Source organism: Physeter macrocephalus, unplaced genomic scaffold, assembly GCF_002837175.3.
Source record: "Physeter macrocephalus isolate SW-GA unplaced genomic scaffold, ASM283717v5 random_198, whole genome shotgun sequence".
In the NCBI taxonomy this organism is placed as follows: Eukaryota; Metazoa; Chordata; class Mammalia; order Artiodactyla; family Physeteridae; genus Physeter; species Physeter macrocephalus.
The window spans coordinates 1-20,531 of record NW_021145475.1 but is presented as its reverse complement, the minus strand read 5'-3'; the positions used below and the strand labels follow the sequence as shown (position 1 = coordinate 20,531).

At 57.4% G+C, this 20,531-nt stretch overlaps 2 protein-coding genes across 8 annotated transcripts in view; both read left to right on the top strand.

Annotated features, from left to right (window-relative positions):
* The window catches only part of TANGO2 (transport and golgi organization 2 homolog), a 31,279-nt gene extending 17,440 nt beyond the window's left edge, over positions 1-13,839 (top strand). For 5 of the 7 annotated variants that reach the window (XM_028484576.2, XM_024121109.3, XM_028484577.2 and 2 more), the window contains 7 exons: positions 294-382; positions 4,326-4,445; positions 4,843-4,957; positions 5,910-5,980; positions 8,163-8,316; positions 8,743-8,847; positions 9,337-11,519. In XM_028484576.2, the coding sequence (XP_028340377.1) occupies positions 294-382; positions 4,326-4,445; positions 4,843-4,957; positions 5,910-5,980; positions 8,163-8,316; positions 8,743-8,847; positions 9,337-9,457 (775 nt within the window). In that variant the 3' untranslated portion in view covers positions 9,458-11,519. Of the gene's footprint in view, positions 1-293; positions 383-4,325; positions 4,446-4,842; positions 4,958-5,909; positions 5,981-8,162; positions 8,317-8,742; positions 8,848-9,336; positions 11,520-13,682 lie in introns of those variants that run through there. The other 2 variants (XM_055082624.1, XM_055082623.1) reach the window with 2 other exon arrangements.
* A 501-nt stretch (positions 13,840-14,340) lies between these two features.
* On the top strand, positions 14,341-20,526 carry LOC114483884 (microprocessor complex subunit DGCR8-like; the record flags this gene model as incomplete). The annotated part of the gene is made up of 3 exons (XM_055082621.1): positions 14,341-14,423; positions 18,949-19,949; positions 20,395-20,526. Coding segments are annotated over exons 2-3 (852 nt in total), but the record flags the coding sequence as incomplete, so codon positions are not given.
* Positions 20,527-20,531: the final 5 nt, after the last annotated feature.

Genomic DNA, 20,531 nt, shown 5'->3' with positions numbered 1-20,531 from the left:
AAGCGTGGGATGGAGCAGCCCTCGGAGTCCCTGAGCACTGGTGGGAGGCTTACAGGGTGTCCTCAGGGAAGGGACCGAAGGGCAGGAGGACACGCCCGCCTGGCGCCCTGTTCCGGGTGGCGGAGCAAGCAGGGCTGAGCTGGCAGCCACCTGTCTCCTCCTTACAGCGGGTTCCAGTCCTCTCTGGGACTTGCCCACATTGCTGCCTACCAAGGTGCATTGTCTTGGTAACGAGAGGAAACACGTGACTCTTCCACATTCACGCGAGACCCTCAGCCGTGCTCTCTCCTCAGGCTCATCCTGGCCGCCAACAGGGACGAGTTCTACCACCGGCCTTCCAGGGCTGCGGACTTCTGGGGGAACAACAACGAGGTCCTCAGCGGTGAGTGTCCCCGCCGTCCACCCAGCACCGCCCACTCAGCTTCACGTGCCCGGATCCCTGGGGGAAGCAGCTGGAAGGTGGGGGTTGTATTTGGATCCACCATCCGCTGTGGTTAGTCTCGTGTGAGGCATGAGTTCAGACTGGTCCCCTCGGAGCATCATGGTTGTACGTGCACGCATGTGTGTGTACATGCATGTGTATGTGCATGTGATTCTGTTACACACATGCACCCCTTGCCCCAGGGAGAGCGGCCTGAGTTTGGGGAGCAGAGGCCCGGCTGGCAGGGCTGGGGGAGCCGATGAGGAGCCCATCATGGGGTGGAGTGGAGGTGACCGCACCCCGCCTGCCCTGCCGGTGGCTTCCGCGGGCCCCTTGGAGGGAGCAGCTCCTATCCCTGCAGGCAGGGGCCACTTGGAGGACGTGCAGACAGGTGTCGGCCGGGCCAGGGACCCTCTGCCTGCGGAGCGTGGAAGCTCGTCTGGAGCATCCACGAAGGCCTCCAGTGTGGACTGGGGTCGGGCAGTGGTGCTGCGTGGGAGGAGGATGGGAGTGGGGAGACCAAAGCGGGGATCTGGAAGGAGGTAGGGAGAGCTGTGAGCGGGGCCCTCAGGGTGGGAGTGCAGGAGGGTGAGGCTGGGTCTCGGCCTCACCAGAAGCTGCTCGGGAGACCTTGGATACCTGCTTGCTCGGGAGTGAGGGGTGGGGCTGGTAGGGAGGCCTCCGCTGCCTGAGCTCTGGGCACAGCGGTCATGTGTGTGGGGTCTTCAGCCAGGCCGGCCATGGCTCCCTCAGAGGTCCAGGGGCAGGCCTGCTGGGCCACTGGAGGGGGTCCGAGGGGAGCCTGTGGGCATGGCCAAGACCATCCTGGGCTAGGACGGAACAAAGGGGTCGTGGGGAGAGGGCAGGCCGTGTGTGTCACTGCTGCAGGGCACGCATGGGAGGCTGAAGTGGGGGCTGCTCAGGACGGGTGAGGTGAAGGGCGAGGAGCTGATCCTTCGGGAGGGAGGCAGGAGGCACTGCTGGGGCACTTTGTAGATGAGGCACTGCTGGGGCACTTTGTAGATGAGGACATGGAGGCTCAGACGAAAGGTGAGCCTGCCTGGGCCCCTCGGCCATCCTGGCCCCTGGGCTCCACGCTTCCTGCCCTGGTCAGTGCCCATCCCGCTGGGGAGCCCCAGCCACTCAAGTCCTTCACCCTCTACAGTGGTTTGGAGGCGGCCCCTGGCGCGTTGATACGGGTCCTGCCAGGCGGGAGGGTGGCCCTGCTGCACCGCAGTGCTGGGTGGACCCGTGGCCACCGTGCCCGGCTCAGGCCTGGGAGACCCCGAGGTCCACCCCCTCCCTCTGTCTGGCGTCGCCCAGCGTGCACAGAATTGTAGCAGCAGCGTCAGCATTGCTGGGGACTTGTTAGGCGTTCAGGAACCTCTGGGTTCTGTTTCTTCAGGTCCTCTGTCTCCTGCTGTCTCTCCTCAGCCCCCCAGTCAGTCACACGTGTGTCAGTTTATCTGAAGTGGTCATGCCCTTCAATGATGCTTGGTTCACTTAACAGCCCTCTGTTGTCCCTGCTCCTTTTTAGGTGGTTTCTATTGCCATATCCTTTACTCACGTTCACTAACCTTTTTTTCTTTAGTGTCTAATCTGCTTTTAATCCCATTCTGCATATTTTTCATCTCACACACTGTAGTTTTTATCTCCAGAAATTCCACCGTGGTATCTTCCTTGTCTGGACTCTTGTTTGGCCAGATGTGGAAGCTTCATTCACTTTCTAGTTGTTGGTTTGTCAGAGGCCTCTGTGCTCTGGATGTGAATCCTTTGCTGGATAATTGTGTCACTGTCTCATTTTCTTCATGATGTCCTTTGGTGAGCAGAATATTTTATTTTAATGAAGTGCTGTTTATCTTCTGCTTTGTGACTTGTTCTTTTTGTGTCTTACCCACAAAGTCTTTGCCTATCATGAGGTCGTAAAGATACTTTCCTCTGTGTGCTTTTGGAAGCCTCCTGATTTGGGTTTATGCTTAGGCCTGTGATTTGTCTCAAATTACACTTTGCATGTGGTGCAAAGCAGGGACTGAGCCACACCTACCTGTCTGGCTGTCCCCGCAGCACCGACCGGTGGGCCTTTTCTGGCCTGTGCATGACTATGACAAACTGGCTGAAAGTCAGTTGATCACATCCGTGTGGGGCCATTGTGGACTCCTGTGTCCCACTGACATGTCTCGGGTGCTGCAGCCTCTGAGCAAGTCTGGGAACCAGCTGAGGTGAGCCCTGTGGCTTTGCTGCTTGTTGGGACTGCTGTGGACGTCCTGAACTTCAGGGCCAGCTTATGAATTTCTATAAACACCAGCCCACGGGGTCTTCACTGGGATCATGGTCACCCTCTTGGTCATTTGGGGAGAACTGTCATCCTTTTTTTGTTTCGTTTTGTTTTATTATTTTTTTATTGAAGTACAATTGATTTACAAGATTGTGTTAATTTCTGCTGTTCAGCACAGTGATTCAGTTATACATACATATGTGTATATTCTTTTCCATTATGGTTCATTATAGGATATTGAATATAGTTCCCTGTGCTGTACGGTAGGACCTTGCTGTTTATCCATCCTATATGGAATAGTTTGTATCTGCTAATCCCAAACTCCCACTCCATCCCTCCCCTCGCCCCTCCCCCTTGGCACCCACAAGTCTGTTCTCTATGTTTATGAGTCTGTTTCATAGATATGTTCATTTGTGTCATATTTCAGATGACACATACAAGTGATATCATATTATATTTGTCTTTCTCTTTCTGACTTATTTTACTTAGTACAATAATTTCCATCCATGTTGCTGCGAATGACATTATTTTGTTCTTTTTTTTATAGCTGAGTAATATTCCATTGTATATATGTACTACATCTTCTTTATCCATTCATCTGTCAATGGACATTTAGGTTGTTTCTATGTCGTGGCCACTGTGAATAGTGCTGCTATGAACATTGGGGTGCATATATCTTTTCGAATTAGTTTTCTCTGGGTATACGCCCAGGAGTGGGATTGCAGGATCATATGGTAGCTCTATTTTTAGTTTTTTCAGGAACCTCCATACTGTTCTCCACGGTGGCTGCACCAATTTACATTCCCACCAACAGTGTAGGAGGCTCCCTTTTCTCCACACTCTGGGAGAACTGTCCTCTTAACCATGTGAGCTTCCCGGGCGAGGAACAAGACTCCTCCTTTAACTAGGTCTGCCTGACGTCCATCCCTCAGCACACACGTCTTTCCTGTAACGTTTTCCTAAGTGTTTTGAAAATCTTTCAGTGCTGTTGTAAATGATTAATTGAATTTTCATTTTCCAGTTCTTGCCAAGTATTCACTTATTCCAGTAGGTTTTTTTTGTAGATCCTTTTGGATCTTCTTCACATACGATCCTATCTTGTACAAATAAGGACAATTTTGCTTCTTTCAGATCTTTGTGGCTTTTATTTCTTCTACTATTATAATTTATTACTGTCATAATAATAGTATATTAATGACTTAGCTATTTTCACTCCAGTTGTCAAGTGAAATGCCCCTCTGGCCTGGGAAGACACTCTCCTGGGGCTGTAGTGGCCTTGCTGGCCCTGCGGCAGGGCCCACGGTTATGGAGGGTTGCAGCCTGCGGGGCTCCTAGTGAAGGGCCCACCGAGGGCTGGGTCCTGCCTAGGGAGGACAGCCGGTGTCCCTACACCTGATCAGGATGCGGGGCTGGGGCCTGGAGCGATTTCTGCGACAGAGCTGATGCCCACCCTGGCACCAGGATGTGTTGTGCAGGGGCCGGGGGCTCCCAGGGGCATCAGGTGTTGTCCCGGGCGAGGGTCTCTCCCACATACCCATGGTCCCCAGGAGCTGCCTCAGCCCGCAGAGTTTCAGCCCCCGTTTCACCACAAGGGCTGCTGGGCTGGTGGTGACACTGTTGTTGCCACAGGTCTGGACATGGAGGAAGGCAAGGAAGGCGGCACGTGGCTAGGCATCAGCACGCGGGGCAAGCTGGCGGCACTTACCAACTACCTGCAGCCACGGCTGGACCGGGATGCCCGGGGCCGAGGTACGGGGCCGGGGCGGGGGGGTGCTTCCTGGGCACCTGGAGGGATGGGAGGAGTGGCGAAAAGAGGGGCCCTGAAGCCCCCTGGCTGGCAACGCGGGGAGCCACCCTCGGCCTGGCCATATGGCTCCCACTTGTGGCCATGGCATGGCTCCCGACTGCCGTGTTGTCACTGCCCGTCTGGTGGACATATACTGTCCCCACTGAAGACTTTTCCCCTCGTGCTGGACTTCCATGTCGGGGCACAACAGGAAAAATTTTCAAAATCAGAGTTCTTGGTGCCGACCTCCTTGGCTGCCAGGTCGCTGAGGTGTGGCCGTCCCGTGGGGGACCATCAGTCTCCCCGGGAGAGGGGCTCAGTCCTACTGCCCCGGCCATGGGCATGTGTCTCCTGACGCAGGTGAACTCGTGGCCCAGTTTCTGACCTCAGACGTGGATAGTCTGTCCTACCTGAAGAAGGTCTCCGCAGAGGGCCACCTGTACAATGGCTTCAACCTCATAGCAGCCGACCTAAGGTGGGTCTACCGGGTGGGGACGCAGCCCCCAGGTGCCGCACAGGGCCGGGTTGCAGGCTCGGCAGGCCGCGGGAGCCGGGGCATCTGTGGCAGCCTCTCTGGGGACATTACACCTGGTGGGCTCAGGGAGCGTCCCGAGGGCTGAGCCCCTCCCAGACCCACTGTCCTGGGGACGCGGAGCCAAGCTGGGGCAGCGTGAGGGCCGCCAGCTCCTGCTCTGTGGGAGCTGGAGTAGGGCCGGGGGCGCACACGGGCCAGACCGGCCCCTCCGTCTCGTCTCCTCCCCGCTTCTGTGGCTGAGGAGCCCGCTTTTGAGTCATACCTCACTTGCCCTGTGGTCTGGTGGCAGAGGTGCCCCAGTGGAGAAGGCGGTGCAGGCACAGCTGGGTACAGAGACCCCGGGCCCCATGGTGGTCGGGCACTGCCGAGTGCTGGGCAGAGTGGGTGGCGAGGCTCACTTTGGGTTCTGCAAGGGGCTCGGCAGACGGCTTCTGGGGCGATGACGCTGTCCATGCCACCCATGGGCCCTGTCACCAGAGGACATGGTGGCCGGGAGCTTTCTCCGCCCCGGGTGGGGCAGACCGGCTGGGAGCAGGGCAGGAGCAGGGGCAGAGGGGCCTGTCCTAGAGGCAGGAGGAGCAGGTCCCCCAGGGAGGTGCAGGCCCTCGAGTCTAGGGCGCCTGCGCTGGCTGTGAGATTCAGGAGTCAGGTTGCTGGGACTCTGCAGGAGGCTGGGGCCACGTGGGGAAGTGGCAGTTGGGGTGTGGCCGGACCCATGTTGGCACACAGATCGATGCTGGGCGGGGTGGGGGGCAGATAGCTCAGCAACAGCGGTGCCTGCACGGATGGGGCCACCCGAGTGCTGGGGCCCGGGCTGTGGGGCTTGCCAGGTGGTGAGGGTTGGGGACACCCTGTGGCTCCCGTCTGACCCTGTCTCCCCTCCGGTTCGCAGCACAGAGAAGGGAGATGTCATTTGCTACTATGGAAACCGGGGGGAGCGTGAGCCTGTTGCCCTGGCGCCAGGTGAGGCTGCTCTGGCGGGTGGTACAGGGTGGGGCTGCTCCTGTGAGGACCCCAGTACTTTCAGGGACCAGGTCCCTGCTGATTTCCCTCCTGGGGCTGTTTTTCGGCCGTTCATGTACCTTGTGGCCAGTGGTGGCCATGGCCTCACCTGGTCCACGTGAGGCTGCCCACAGGTTAGGTTGCCTTCCCCCTGTACCGAGTCCCTGGCTGTCTGGAGAGAATTGGAAGCTAAAAGGCACAAAAGGACGCAGAGACCTCCCCCCGCAATTCTGTGGCCTTTGTGGAAGCATCTGGAAACCACCCCATGATGCCCTCAACTGTGACTGGAGATGCTTCTTTTCTGCTAAATTGCTGCTTGGAAGGAATTCTTTTGAACTCCGTCCTATTTCATCCCTGAGCCTGCCGCGCCTGATCCATGTCCCTTAAAAAAAACAACAACAGCTCCATTGAGATATAACCGCATGTCATACGGTGCACTCATTAGAGTGTGCCTTCAGTCATTTTTACTCTATCTACAAAGTGGTGCAACCATCACCAAAATCTAACTCCAGAGCATTTTCATCACCTCACCAAGAAACCACACCCACTGGCACTGCCTCTGGCCCCTAGAAACCACTAGTCTCCTTTCTGTCTCTGCGGATTTGCCCATCCTGCACAGTTTACATAAACAGATGCAGACAATACGTGGCCTTTTGTGTCTGGTTTCTTTCCCTTTATGTAATGCTTTCAAGGTTCATCCATGTTGTAGCGTGAGTGAGGGCTCCATTCCTCTTTATGGCTGAATAATATTCCATCATGTGGATTTTCTACCTTTTGTTTATCCATCATCCACGGAAGGACACTTGGTTGTTTCCACCTTTTGGCTATTGTGGAAAATGCTGCTGTGAACGTTTGTTATATGTTTTTGTGTGGAAACGTTTTCATTTCTCTTGTGTGTGGACCTAGGAGTGGAGTTGCTGGATCATAAGGTAACCATTTAACCTTTTGAGGAATTGCCAGACTGTTTTCCAAAGCAGCTGTGCCATTTTATATTCCCAGCAGCAACTTATGAGGTTCCAGTCTCTCCCCATCCTCGCCGAGACTTGTCACTGTCTGACTTTTTGATTGCAGCTGTTCTGGAGTATGATGCGGTCTCACTGTGGCCTTGACTTGCATTTCCCTGATGGTTAATGATGTTGAGCAGCTATTCATGTGCTTGTTAGTCATTTGGGTATCTTGTTTGGAGAAATGTCTATTCAAGTCCTATGCTTGTTTTTAAATTGGGTTGTCTTTTTGTTATTGAATTGTAAGAATTGTTTTATATATTCTAAATACAAGTCTCTCATCAGTTACATGATTTGCAAATATTTTCTCCCATCCTGTGGGTTTTTCCCCTTTCTCGTTGGTCTCTTTTGAAGTACATCATTTTAAATTTTGATGAAGTCCAATTTTATGTATTTTTGTTGTTGTTGCTCATGCTTTTGGTGTCACATCTAGGAAGTCATTTCCTAATCTGAGGTTGTGTAGCTTTTCCCCTATTTGGTTTTAGCTCTCATGTTCAGGTCTTTGAGACGTTTTCAATGGACTCTTGTGTGTGGTGCGCGGTGGGGGTCCTGCTCTGTTCTTTGCATGTGGCTGCCAGGTGCCTGATGGATACAGTGCGGTGATGCCGTGGCTGGCAGCGTGACTATGGGCCCCACAGTGCCAAGTGGCAGTAGTCATGTCAGACTTGGCCCAGAGTCCGGTAGCAGCAGAGGGTGGTGGCTCTCTGTCCTTGGTGCATCCTTTCAGGCCGCATGGCTCCGGGTTGGCTGCCCCTGCTGCCTCTTGAGAAGAGGCTCTGGGGGCCTCTTCTTGAGAACTTGTCCTGAGAAACTTGCTCTAAGCCCCTACGGCGCCCCCAGCCAGGGACCTGGCCTACGCCTCGGGCCTACCAAGGTCAGCGGGCTCCCTGACCCTGGCTGACCCCGGTGGGCCACCTCCTGGCCTCAGGCTGTGGTGCTCCCAGCCTTGACCTTCTCAGGTGGACCCCCACGTCGGGCTCCCCCAACTTATGGACGGACCTTCCTCCGCTGTTGATTCCGATCACCCACCCCCGAGGCCTGGAGAGTTCCTGGACGCATGTAGAGAAGGGGTGGGTGGGTGGAGTTCTGGCCACAGCCCCCCCCACCCCCCACGCTGGCTGAGCCAACCCCTCCTGCAGGGACCTACGGGCTAAGCAACGCGCTGCTGGAGACGCCCTGGAGGAAGCTGTGCTTCGGGAAGCAGCTCTTCCTGGAGGCCGTGGAGCGAGGCCAGGCACTCCCCAAGGATGCCCTGGCCGCCCAGCTCCTGGATGTGCTCAACAACGAAGAGGCGTGAGTGCCGTGCCATACACACACACACACACACACACACACACACACACACACACACACACACACACACACACCTGCTCCCCCAGCTCTGAGAGGTGGCTATTGTCCTTCCACAGGGCCTGCATGGCTCTGACAGGACAGAGCCCATGAGCTCATGTCCCTGGGCCCTGGGAAGCTCCTGGTGGCCCCAGCACAGGGACTGGCCGGCAATCACTGTCCCGCGGGCTGGCCCCCACAATGGAGCCCTGAGTGAAAGGCTAGATGGAGGTTCGAGGCCTTGACCTGGAAAGTGCCTGGAACGACCCTTGTGGTTCCCCCAGCCCCTCTCTGAGGCTGGTGGGCTCCTCAGGCGCTGCAGGGCTGTGGCTGAGCGTTGGCGGGGATAGGTGGGGGGCGGCCAGTGGTGACCCCTCCTCTGTCCTTCAGGCAGCTGCCGGACCCGGCCATCGAGGACCAGGGCAGGGAGTACGTGCAGCCCATACTTAGCAAGTACGCGGCTGTGTGTGTGCGCTGCCCGGACTACGGCACCAGGTACGACGGATGGGCCACTGGTGCGCCCTCCTGTCCCTGGAGGAGCCCACCTTCCCCAGCTCCTCCCCACCTCCACCCTGTCTAGAAGCCACTGCAGGTGTCTGGGCAGTCCCTGGTGGTGGTGCTAGGAGCCCTGGGGGTTCTGAGCGGGGAAGTGCCTGGTCAGCCCAGGGCCCACCCTGCTGAGAGTGGTGGGCAATCAGGGCTCGTGCTGCAGAGGGTGGGCAGGGCGGCCTGGGGGTGTTTCAGAGGCGAGGTGATAGGACTTGTGGGCAGAGGCCTGCAGGGCCCGCGGCTCAGGGCCCTGTTGCCTCACAGGGGACCCTCTGCTCACCAAGACCGAGGCTGCTGCTCTTTGTGACCCATCTCGAGCCAGGCCAGTGCCCAGCAAGGCCCCTCGCACCTCTGGTCTGATCCATTTGGGGCTCTGACTGGCGTGCAGGGGTCCAGGGGCAGTGGGCTGAACACAGGCCCCATGCTCTCTTTCAGAACCAACACGGTCATCCTTGTGGATGCAGATGGGCACGTGACCTTCACAGAGCGAAGCATGCTGGGCACGGACCCCTCTTGCTGGGAGACCAGCACCCACGAGTTCAGGCTGCAGAGCTAACCCCCACCCGGTGTGGCCGGGGCTCCCGGGAGGCCCTGTCACAGGTACTGCCTGTGACTCGGCCAGCGTCCCCCAGGGCCAGAGCCCTCTGATGTGTGTGAACTGTTTGCATCCCCACGTCAGGCTCGGAGTCCAGCCTTGTGCCAGCGGAAATGACAGAGGCCCATGGCCAGGTGTGCGGCAGGCCCAGGTGTGCCGTGCCTCCCCCGGCCCACACACAGAAGCTCACACAAGGCACACGTGACACCCATCATGCATGCGCGCACACGTTACAGGCAGTAGACGTGTGCACACGTGCTCAGACACGCACACGCTCCAGGCATGCACCCCCCCATGCGAGCCAGACACGCAGAGCTGTGCCTCTCAACACCCACACGTGCTTCTGGCCAGTAAGTCTCGCTGTGATCCCGACAACAAGAGTGGATGTCTGTTTCAAAGCAGCCCCTCCTCTCCTGGGCGTAGCCAGTTCCTGACCACCAGCCCTGCTCTTGGAGAGGACACGGGCCACATTTGAATGAGGAAAACCTCCTCCATAGCAGAGGCACAGGCCGCTGGGTGGGTCAGATGGTTCTGTGGGTGCCGGGGGGTCCTGTGCATGGAGCTATCCTGTGAGGGGGCATCCATGTGCACTGGGCTGCCTCGGCAGGCTCTCGGGCCTCCACCTGTGCAGGAGGGTCATGGGTTCCGGGCAAGCCCATCTCAGGGAGGGGACACAGCTGCCCCTGCCATTTTCCCTTCTCCTAGGGAGTTAAACTTCATAAGACTCTGTACTTGAATGTGAGATGCTGATAATAAAACTCTGAGGCCGTGGTGAGCCAGTGCATTCCAGGCCCTTGAGTCTGTGACAGGATGACCAGAGCTGCTGTGTGGGAGCCCCCAGGAGCTCCTGGTGCCCAGATCCCGGTGCAGGTCTCTTCCACTTTTCCCTTTTGCTCATGGCCTCCTGAGCACTGTGACGGAAGCCAGGAGTTCATCCGGGTGCAGGTGGGAGCCCCGGGGAGCCATGCACACGGGCTGGACCGTGGAGGCCGGGGGATGGCAGGAAGGGCTGGGCTTCAGGTAACAGAGCAGGTGGAGTCTGTCCTACCCCAGGGCCCTTGTTTTGGGCAAGCACCCTGGAGCTCCTGTCCCCAGCTGGGGCCGGGCATTCGGGGGTCCTGTGTCCGATGCTGACACTCAGGCTTCCCTCCGCCTCGGCGGCCGACCCGACTTGGCCTTCTCAGTGCAGTGACAGCTTGGGTGGGCTGTGGACCTTGACTGGGCCCAACCTGCCTCTCCATCCCTTCTCCCTTCCTGCTCACCACCCCACAGCCAGGCATGAAGAAGCTCCCAGTGTGACGCAGCCTGTGCCCCCACCCACGTGTCCAGCTGAGCCATGGCCAGCCAGGCTCCCAGCTCCGGCACTGCCAACACCGTCTGTCTGCTTCAGCAGGCCACCCCGCGCCATGGAATGGACCAGGTCCCCACACCAGCGCCTGCCCTGGCCAGGCAGGTCTGCCCTCGTGGGGCGCCACTGGACTGGGTGCAAAGCCATATAAAGAGCCTTTCAGATGTTTGCTGCTGCCCCAGGGACGGGCCTGCACAGGAAAAGCTTCCCCACACTTGTCATGGTCCCCTCTGCCCCTGCCTGCTCTGGGCTCCCTGGCAGCTTGGAGCCCCTGAGGAAGGGGAAGCCCAAGACTTGTTTCTATTGTTATGGGCTGAGTTGTGTGCCATCCAAAAGATATGTTGGACCCCAGCACCCAGTACCTCAGAATGTGATCTTGTTAGGGTCTTTCCAGAGGTAATCAGAATAAAATGGGATCGTTAGGGTGGCCCTAATCCAATATGAGTGGTGGTGGTGTCCTATAAAAAGGGGGAAACGTGGACACAGGGACAGACAGGCACTCAGGCAGACTCCTGTGAAGATGAGCTGGGCTGCCTCACGCCAAGGAACGCCAGAAGCTGGGAGAGAGGCCGGGGCACGTCCTCCCCTGGAGCCCTCAGAGGGAGCAGGTCCCTGTGACACCCTGCCCTCAGACGTCCAGCCTCCAGAACTGTGAGAATAAATTTCTGTTGTTTAAGCCCCTCACTTGTCGTACTTTGTTATCAAGCAAGATTTAAAAATTGTGACCTTTCTTTACACACAAGGAAACTGAGGCTTGGGGAGACACAGTAACAGTCCCTTAGTCCCCAGGTGGGTGGGGAGGCAGAGCTATGAGGCCAGGAGGGAAGAGGATGAGGGCGAGGTGGTCCTTGGGGTCCTGCCACACCCAGCTCACCCTGCTGCCTGGCACCCTGCCTTCGCCTCACTTGCCCTGGCTCTTGCCACTGCTCCTGCTCCAGGGCCTTTGCTCGCTGTCCCCTCTGCCCGAAGGGCTCCTTCCCCAGACACCCAAACCGCACTCTCCCTCGTGTCCCGCAGGTCTTTGCTGAAGTCCCGGGCAGTCGACCTAAGGCAGTCTTCCCTCTCTTGGTCCCTGCTCTGCTTTGCTCTGTAACAGAAAGCGCTGTCTGATGTGCTGTGCATTTTGATTGACTGTTTCTTGTGTGTCTCCCTGTCGGAACAAGAGCTCCAGGAAGTCGGGACCTTTCCTCTCTTGTCTACCCCTGTATCCTGACACCCAGGCCAGGTAGATGTTAGAGCTGAGGATGACAGTGTTGGCCCTTCCCAGGCCCCATTGGCTCAGGCCAGTGTCTGGAAGTGAGGTCGGTGCTGTAGGTGGGTTCGGGACCCTGGGAAGCTGTCTCCTAGAATTGCTTTTGACATGCCCAGAAAGGCCTCTGTGCTTGTCACCAGATGCATCTGATCCCTGAGTCCCCAACATGGGTCTCTTCTCCTGGGCAGAGGAGACTGCCCCTTCCCAGATGAGCTGCTTCTGTTCTCCAGCTCCAGGATGGCCAAGCGGAGGTGTGCAGGCACAGAGGCTGGAGGCGTGGAGCTGAGAGAGGCAGAGGCATGTCTAGGAGCACACATGGCCAGCCTAGGGACACAGGGGACCTTGGGTCTAATCCCATCGGGCCTGGGCTCCCGGGCTTCTGCCCACAGAGAACCCCCCCCCCCCCACCATCATCCCATCTTTTGGTTTCATCTGCCAGCAGATGGCATCATCCAGGCTCTCCAGAGGGAAAAGTTTCCTCCCCCAGCTTGGGCTGGAGTTCCAACTTCCAGGTGTTGATCTTTGTGACTTCAAGGCTGGAGCCAGGTGGGGATGGTGGGGAGGTCGCGTGGTAAGGTCCTTGTCCATCACCCGGTTGGTGCCAGGCTGAGTGGAAGTTGGCTGTAGTGTGCAGGGCTGAGGTCTCAGGTCTGACTGGGGTAGGCGGGGCCCCCACCTTACCAAGCAACGAAGTGTAGCGAGGTGGCTAGTTGGAGGGTGGTGTGCTGAGGGTTCCCATGGGCTCTGACTGCACTGGACAAGGTCGGCAGCTGGCTGAGTCCAGGAGCCAGACCCTTAGGGGGCTCGGTGTCCATTGGGGTTCCTGGTGCTGTCCCCTGGTGCAGCCTGACAGAGGGGCAGGCAGGGAGGGAAGGGCCTGGGTAGGCCTCCAGCTTAGTCACCTGCAGCACCCCTGCCCCGCTTTTTAGGAAATGATTTCAACTTGCTACAAACTTGAAAAAATAGAACAAAGAATCCAATATCCTTTGCCCAAGTCCCCCCAGTTGTAACACTTTACCTAACCACAGTAAACTGTATTACAACCATGAAATTAGCATTGACCTTTTCTGAATTTTACCAACTGTCCTGCTAATAACCCTTGTCTGAGTTCAGACCCCTCATCCCACTTAGTTGTCTCTCCTTCAGTCCAAGACAGCTCCTCAGTCTGTCTTTGACTTGAACAATCCTGACACTTTCTGAAAAGCACTGGCCCGTTTTTTGGGTAGAAGAGCCCTCCTATGGGTTTGCTGGATCTTTCTTCACGATTACATTCAGGTTTGGCCTTTGGGGCTTTAATGTGGATACATGTCCCTCTCAGGAAGCCCTCCATACGTCCCTTTACTGGTGCTTTTTTCATTTTTATTGAGGCATCATTAACATACGAAGCAACACACGTCTTTCAAGTGCATCCTGTGATGTTGGTCGGGTGCACCTTTGGTCACCCGGTGAAGGGGTCTCCCAGGTTATTTCTTGCAAAGTCACTGTATTCACTTTGCAGTTAGTGAGAGTCTGGGGCGGATGGGAACTCTGCAACTCTGCCAAACTGACAACGCCCGTCTGTTTCTCATTCTTTGCCCTCTGTCTAGCACCCCTGGCTTTTGTCTGCAGCAGCCACCGTGCTGGCTGCCGACGGGAGAGCGTGTTCCTGGCGTTCCTGGGAATTCCCGCCTCAGCAAGAGCGGTTCCTGCTCCACGGCTCAGCACCTTTGTCAAGGCTCCTCGCGCAGGATCAGCAAATGGAAAAGTGCCAGACACTTGCGCACACTTGTCTTTTTCCCCCTAGTGGTTACGTTTAATGCTTTTAAATGGAAAACGGGTGATGTCTCTATGTGTACGGTCTCGCCCGCACCGTCCACACCGGAGAGGTACCCTCTACTCCCGGTTCCCGGCGTCCTCCGCGCTCCCCCGTTCCCGGCGTCACCCGCGCTCCCCGTTCCCGGCGCCCATCGCGGCCGCCGTCCTCCGCGCCACGAGCCCCGCCCCGGCGGCGACCGTTAGCGCGGCCGCGGCCTCAGCGCCTGGTCCCGCCCACGTGGCCGCGCCATTGGGCCGCGCGCCGTGGCCGGGAGTGCTGCGCGCCGCCGATTGGCTGCCTCTGCAGCCCGCTCTGCGGTTCCCCCAATGCGGGGCGGCCGCGCGCAGGATTGGCCGCGCACGCCAAGGTCCGCCCTCCGCTTGCCCCGCGCGGCAGGCGGGTCCCGCCGACTGTAGAGCGCCCGCGCGGCCCTTCTGGAGGGCGGCGGCAGCGGCGGCGGCGGCGGCCGGGCAGAAGGGGGCTCCGCTGCAGTTGGGCTGCGGGCAGCTTGGGCCGGCCGCGGGCGCCGGAGGTAGGTGCGGGGCGCGAGGGGCGCCCCGCGGCCGAGCGGGCGGGCGGCGCTGCGGCCTGCGTGAGGCGCGCCCTTCCCCTCCCTCCCTCCCGGGCCGAGGCCGCGGGCCGGGGTCGGGCGGGCGGGCGAGGGGGCGCGGGCGGGCCTGGCCTCTCCGAGTCCCGGCCTTTGTGAAGCACCATGGCCACGGGCCTCGGAGCGCGGGCGGGGGGCCCGCCGGAGCCGGGGTCTGGGCTGGGGCCGGGGGCGGCGGCGGGCCCCGAGCCGGGGGGCGCCGCGCCAGTCGCTTTCCGCCCGGGCAGACACCGGGGTGTGAGGAGGCCCCTCGTCCCGCGGGCCCGAAGCCGTAGATGGCTTTCAGGCGGGAAAGGTACCAACAGGGGCGGTGCTCGCCCAGGACCCTGCCGGGTGTAACACAGTTTGGGAAATCTGAGAAGTCGCCTGTCTTCACCAAATGCTCACGGACTGAGTGTCACGTAGGTGATCAGGATGTGGTTTTGTCGTAACAATGACCATGATAGAAATAAGTGGAAGGTGGCAACCTGTTGACAGTGGTACCTGTCAGGTGTCGCCCGATGGACTTGGGTTGCTCAGGGTAGGAACTTGATTTGTCGTTTGCATGCTTGCATGTACCTTGTTACCCGGTGCACGACAGTCCATTCTGGGGCTGGGGACTGTGCCAGGCCAACCGCTAGGCGGGGATCCTGTTTCCTAGCAGCGATAGAGTGGGCCAGACCCTGCCACAGGCGGTCACCCACCAGAGGGAGTGAATGGCCAGTCGGCAGTGCCGCCTGTAAGTGCGGGATGTGAGGCCGATGGAGGATGACAAAAGGACGGGATGAGGTCATACTGCTGCTGGGTTGGGCGGGAGGCTGCAGCGCCGAGAGGCTTGAGCGAAAGGCAGCAGCCACAGCGCTGGACCATCACAGACGGCACCTCCATGCCAGCCCAGCAAGCGGACTCCAGTGAAGGGCACTGTCCAAGCGTCTCGGTTTTACCCTGTGCCGGGATCCAGGGGAGCCTGCTGCAAGTCTGCTGCTGGCTTATGGTCCACTTGGCAAGCAAGGTTTGCATCCGTGTGTGCAGTCAGCTGAAATAGTAGTGAGGCCGATGGCAGGAGAGCCACCCTTTGAGCCCTTTGTGGCCAGCCACTGTGCAGGGCACTTCCCAGGGGTTTTATAATCTAACTGTGAGCTTGGGGGTAGGAAAGTGAGTCTGACTGGTTTGCCCAGTCTCGGCTTCAGGTTGGAGCTGCCCTCTACTCCTTGGTGATCTTGTCCAGTCTCCTGGCTTTAATGCCGTCTCTCCTTGACATCTGCATCTCCATCTCCAGCCCTCGCCTCCCTTCTGAGCTGCAGTCTTATGCCTGTGGCTGCCTCTTCCACATCCCCACGTGTTACTTTGATGCCAAGTAGCCATGTGTAAACCTAAACTGTGATCTTCACTCACCCCAAACACTCCCCATGCTGCCTTCACCACCTCTGCACGTGACATCTCTGTCCTTGAGTATGGAGTCACTCCTAGGCCTCCATGCAACCCTCAGGACAGTTTCTCACCACCTCCAGCGTGACATGCTGGTCCAAGCTCCCGGTGAGCCTCTTTATTCTTTTCTTTGCTCTTACCCTTGCTCCTCCTACTGTCCACTCACCTAAGGTTTTTCTGGACCTACAGTGGTTCTTTTAAACTGCAAGACTGTAATCCCGAGGCAGTACAGACTGGAGCCAGTCTGTGGTAAAGCAGCTCCACCACTTTCTAGCTGTGTGACCTTGAGCAAGTTGCTTTATTTCTCTATGCTTAACTTTTTCTCACAGTGCTGTGTGAGAGCTGGTGAGTGACAGTACCTAAAGTGCTTAGAACAGGGCCTACCTGAGGTTTGGTTGCCACTGCTGACCTTGGATCATGTGACCTCACCGCTTGGACCCTCCTGTCCAGTGGCCCATCTCTCAAGATAAGAGCCAGAGTCCTGTTGTCCCTCGCCCTCATTGACCTGGCCTCCTCTTTCCCCCCTGGGCATACTGCTGTCACCTGCCACCCCACGCTCCTACCCGGAGGCCTTTGCTCTTCTCGCTGTTGCCTGGAATGTCCCCTCCTCCCACCCCAGCTACCCACCCGGCCCACTCCTCTACCTTCAGGTGGACGTTGGCTGTGAGGCCTTTGCTGCCCACCCATTTTGAAGCTGCCTCCCCTTCCCCAACTCCTTGCTTTGTTTTTTCTTGAACGGTTCTCAGTTTTTCTTAGTTGTTACTTGTCAGTCTCTCTGCTAAAATGTGAGCTCTGTGGCCAGGGGTTTTGTCTGTCTCATGTCCTCAGCATCTAGAGTGGTATGTGTGTATCACCTGGAAGGTATTGATAAGTACCAACAGGCAACAGGGATGGTAAGGAGCTTGCTTAGGATGGCCAGCTGTGGAGCCCTCAGCATGAGCTGCTGCCCCTGGGGCTGGGCAGCTTCCCTGAGCTCCAAGGACCACACTCTCCACGGCTCCTTGGAGACTCCACTCTGTGCAGCTCTTCAAGGCTTCCATTCTTCAGTTTTTATGATTATCATCCTGGCTTCGTGCTGCTCTTAACCTTTAACGTGGTAGCAGGTGTCCCCGTCCTGTGCCGAGTGTGTCTTCAGTGCCCCGTCTCCTCACATCTCTTCATGTTAGCTTTTCAGCCCCAGAATCACGAGTTGGCTCTTGCTAGGGTCTCTGCAGACCTGCCTGGTGCCGAGGGGTTTGGTCCTGGTCACATCTGTGTTCTGTAGCACTGAGTATGCTGACCTTCTGTCCTTCTCTGAAATGATGTTTCTTGGCGCCAGGAGACTGGCCCTACTTCACTTAGTGTTCCTCGTGTGTGTCTGGCTACAGCCTCCTCAGCGATCACTGTGCTTCTGAGTCTGTCATCATTTGTGTGCTATGTTTCCTTGGTCCTTAGCACCTTTGACAGACATACCTGTGGGGGAGGTATTATGTTAAATTCCCACTGAAATCAGAAATGTGAAGACATCTTAGAATCTAGGAAATAGATTGACAGTCAGTGGTCATTGCCCTGTAGTTCATGGTAGTGCCCCCATCAGAGTAGGTAGTCTTTGGGTAGTTGTTGGATGAATTAATCAAACCTAAACAAGTCTCTGGTTTTTATGTTATGTCCCCTTCAACCACCACGCTCTGTCCCTTCACTGTAAACTTCTTAAACATGTGGTGTCTGCTGTTTCCTGTTCTGTCTGCAACCAGCAAGCTGCCCCGAGTGGGCATGGGCAAGCACATGTGTCTGCATCCGCGTGCATATGGCATGTTTGTGCGTGTGTCTGCACGGTGTGGGGGTGTACATGTGAGCACATGCGTGCGTGTCTGCACGTGCTTCTGCTCTGGTGGGTGCCCTCCCTCCTGCAGGCCCCTGTGTTTGGACGGCCCCCTGCCCTGCCTTCTCAGCCTTGTGTCTTCCCTTCCGTTGTGCTTCTCCAGAGTTGCGTCCTCAGCCCTCTTCTCGGTCTGCATTCCCTCTCTGGGCGGCCTCTCCTGCGGTTTGGGTGACCGCCTGGCTGATATGTCCTGGCGGCCTCAGCCCCATTGGCCGGGTCTGCCCAGAGGCTCGGGGCACCCTCCTCTGCAGGCCCTGCTTTACTGTCCCTCCGGGGAGAGGCCTCGTTGGTCGTCAGGGCCCCCTTGTCCCAGCTCACCACCTCTGCCCACTCAGCAGTGCGGTCAACTCTGTGTCTCTGCTGTTCTCGAGGGCGCGGGCACCGTGCCTGGCACAGCTGTTGGCCTCCCTTCTCGAGTAGGGACTGAATTGTGGCCTGAGGGTCCCTTCACTCCCGGTGGCTTCTTGTTGCCCCCCAGGATGGAGCCAGGCTCCGGGCGGCTCCCAGGACTCCCCGTGCCTTGGCTCCAGCTGTCTCCTGCGGCTCCCCCGACCCACCCTGGCTGGGCTCCCTTCCCTGCGGCCACCACCCCTACCTCTCCCGGGAACAGAACCACGCCACCTCTGGCTCCCCCAGCCCGCTGCATCACTGTCCCCATCCACGTGCCCCAGGGTCCCGGGTGACAGAGCCCCTGGCCCTAGTGCCGCAGAGTTGAGCCGAGGGTCTCCCGCTTGCCCTCTGACTGACCCGGCCCTCGCAGGTGAGTGGATCCATGTCGCTCTGGTGCTGGAGGGAAGCCGCACACCTTCTGTGTGTTCTGGAAAGGGCAGCCTTGCATTGCATGCGGGCTTGCCTTGTAAACTGAGTTAGGGGGTGCTGCGGTGAAGTTTAGTGGAGGATTTTTTTTTTTTAATCCTTTTTGAGCCTAAATATAATATGGTCTTTGTGCTTCTCAAGTTGGAATTACAGTGGACAATTAATAAAGTATTTAATTTGGGACTTAAGGTACAATTTAGGTTTTGAAGAAAAAAGTAAAGTTCGATTGTTTTGAAGCATAGAAGGTTCTCTTTTTGGGCAGCATTCTTTTAAGTTTTCACTGCGCTGTCAATAGCACTGGGCTCTTGGTACCAGGATGCGGAGGGCTCTGTTGCGTTGTGACGACGCCTTTACGTCTCTTTGCAGGTGGAGGAAGACGGGTGCCCCTCCGGCTTGAGGACAGACTCGCTTAGTCGTCAGTCATTTAAGCTGAGTGCATTGTGATTTCCAATAATTGAGGCAGTGGTTCTAAAAGCTGTCTACATTAATGAAAAGAGCAATGTGGCCAGCTTGACTAAGCCGCCAGCGTGTGCAGCGCGGGCAGGACGGCACCCGGGTCTCGACGGACTTGTGCATGTTAGCTGTATAGATTTATGTAAGGTTTTTTAAAACTCTGGTCTTTTAAAATAGTCTTAACCACTTTTACTATGGAGACATGTGAGAGCCCCTCTCCTCTCCCGCGTGAGCCCGCAGGAGGAGCGGTGATGGAGAACCAAGCTTGCCCCCTCCGAGCGCTGCCCCGTGGACAGTCTCCACCACCTCCCCTGCAAACGTCCAGTGATGCAGAGGTAATGGACGTTGGCTCTGGTGGTGATGGACAGGCCGAACCCCCTGCTGAGGACCCGCTCAACTTCTACGGAGCTTCTCTTCTCTCCAAAGGATCCTTCTCTAAGGCCCGCCTCCTCGTAGACCCGAACTGTAGTGGCCACAGCCCGCGCACCGCCCGGCACGCACCTGCGGTCCGGAAGTTCTCCCCTGACCTTAAGTTGCTTAAGGATGTAAAGATTAGCGTGAGCTTTACCGAGAGCTGCAGGAGTAAGGACAGGAAGGTGCTGTACACGGGAGCGGAGCGCGACGCGCGGGCAGAGTGCGGTCTGGCCCTTAGCCCTGTCAGTGGAGACGTGCATGCTTGTCCCTTTGGCGGGAGTGTTGGTAACGGGGTAGGCGTAGGGGGTGAGAGTGCGGATAAGAAGGATGAGGAGAATGAGCTGGATCAGGAAAAGAGAGTGGAGTACGCAGTGCTGGATGAGTTAGAAGATTTTACTGACAATTTGGAGCTAGATGAAGAAGGAGCAGGCGGGCTCACGGCTAAAGCGATCGTGCAGAGAGACAGAGTGGACGAAGAGGCCTTGAAGTTCTCCTACGAGGTATGTCGGCGTCCCCTCCTTTGGAGCACTCTTAGCAAAACCCAAAGAGAGGTGTTTGGGAATCGCAGCATCTCTGTAAAGCTGATGTTGCAGAGGAAAGAACACCCACAGGAGGTGGAAACGTAAATGTGAAAAGAGAAAGCCGTCAGGAGTCCAGGTTTTCAAACTTTGCTAATGAAAAGTTTGGCTGACAGGTCTGCCTCGTACCCTTGTCCCAACTGAGTTGGAAGGAGCTGCTGGTCACGCTCCCTGGTGGCACGGGCACCTGCCTGAGCGTGTGCTTCAGCTGGCGGTTTCATCCCATTTGTTTTTCAGATGATCACGCAACATAGAGGCACACCTAGGCCCCCGAGAGCGCCTCCTTTCTGTGTCGTTGTCAATGACACTGTGACACTTGCCTGGAGGGCACTGGGGGGCTGTGGTGTCTGAACAGCATATTTTGCAGGATGATTTTGACAACGATGTTGATGCTCTGCTGGAAGAGGGCCTCTGTGCTCCCAAAAAGAGGCGGATGGAGGAGAAATACGGAGGAGACAGCGACCACCCGTCAGACGGAGAGACAAGCGTGCAGCCAATGATGAC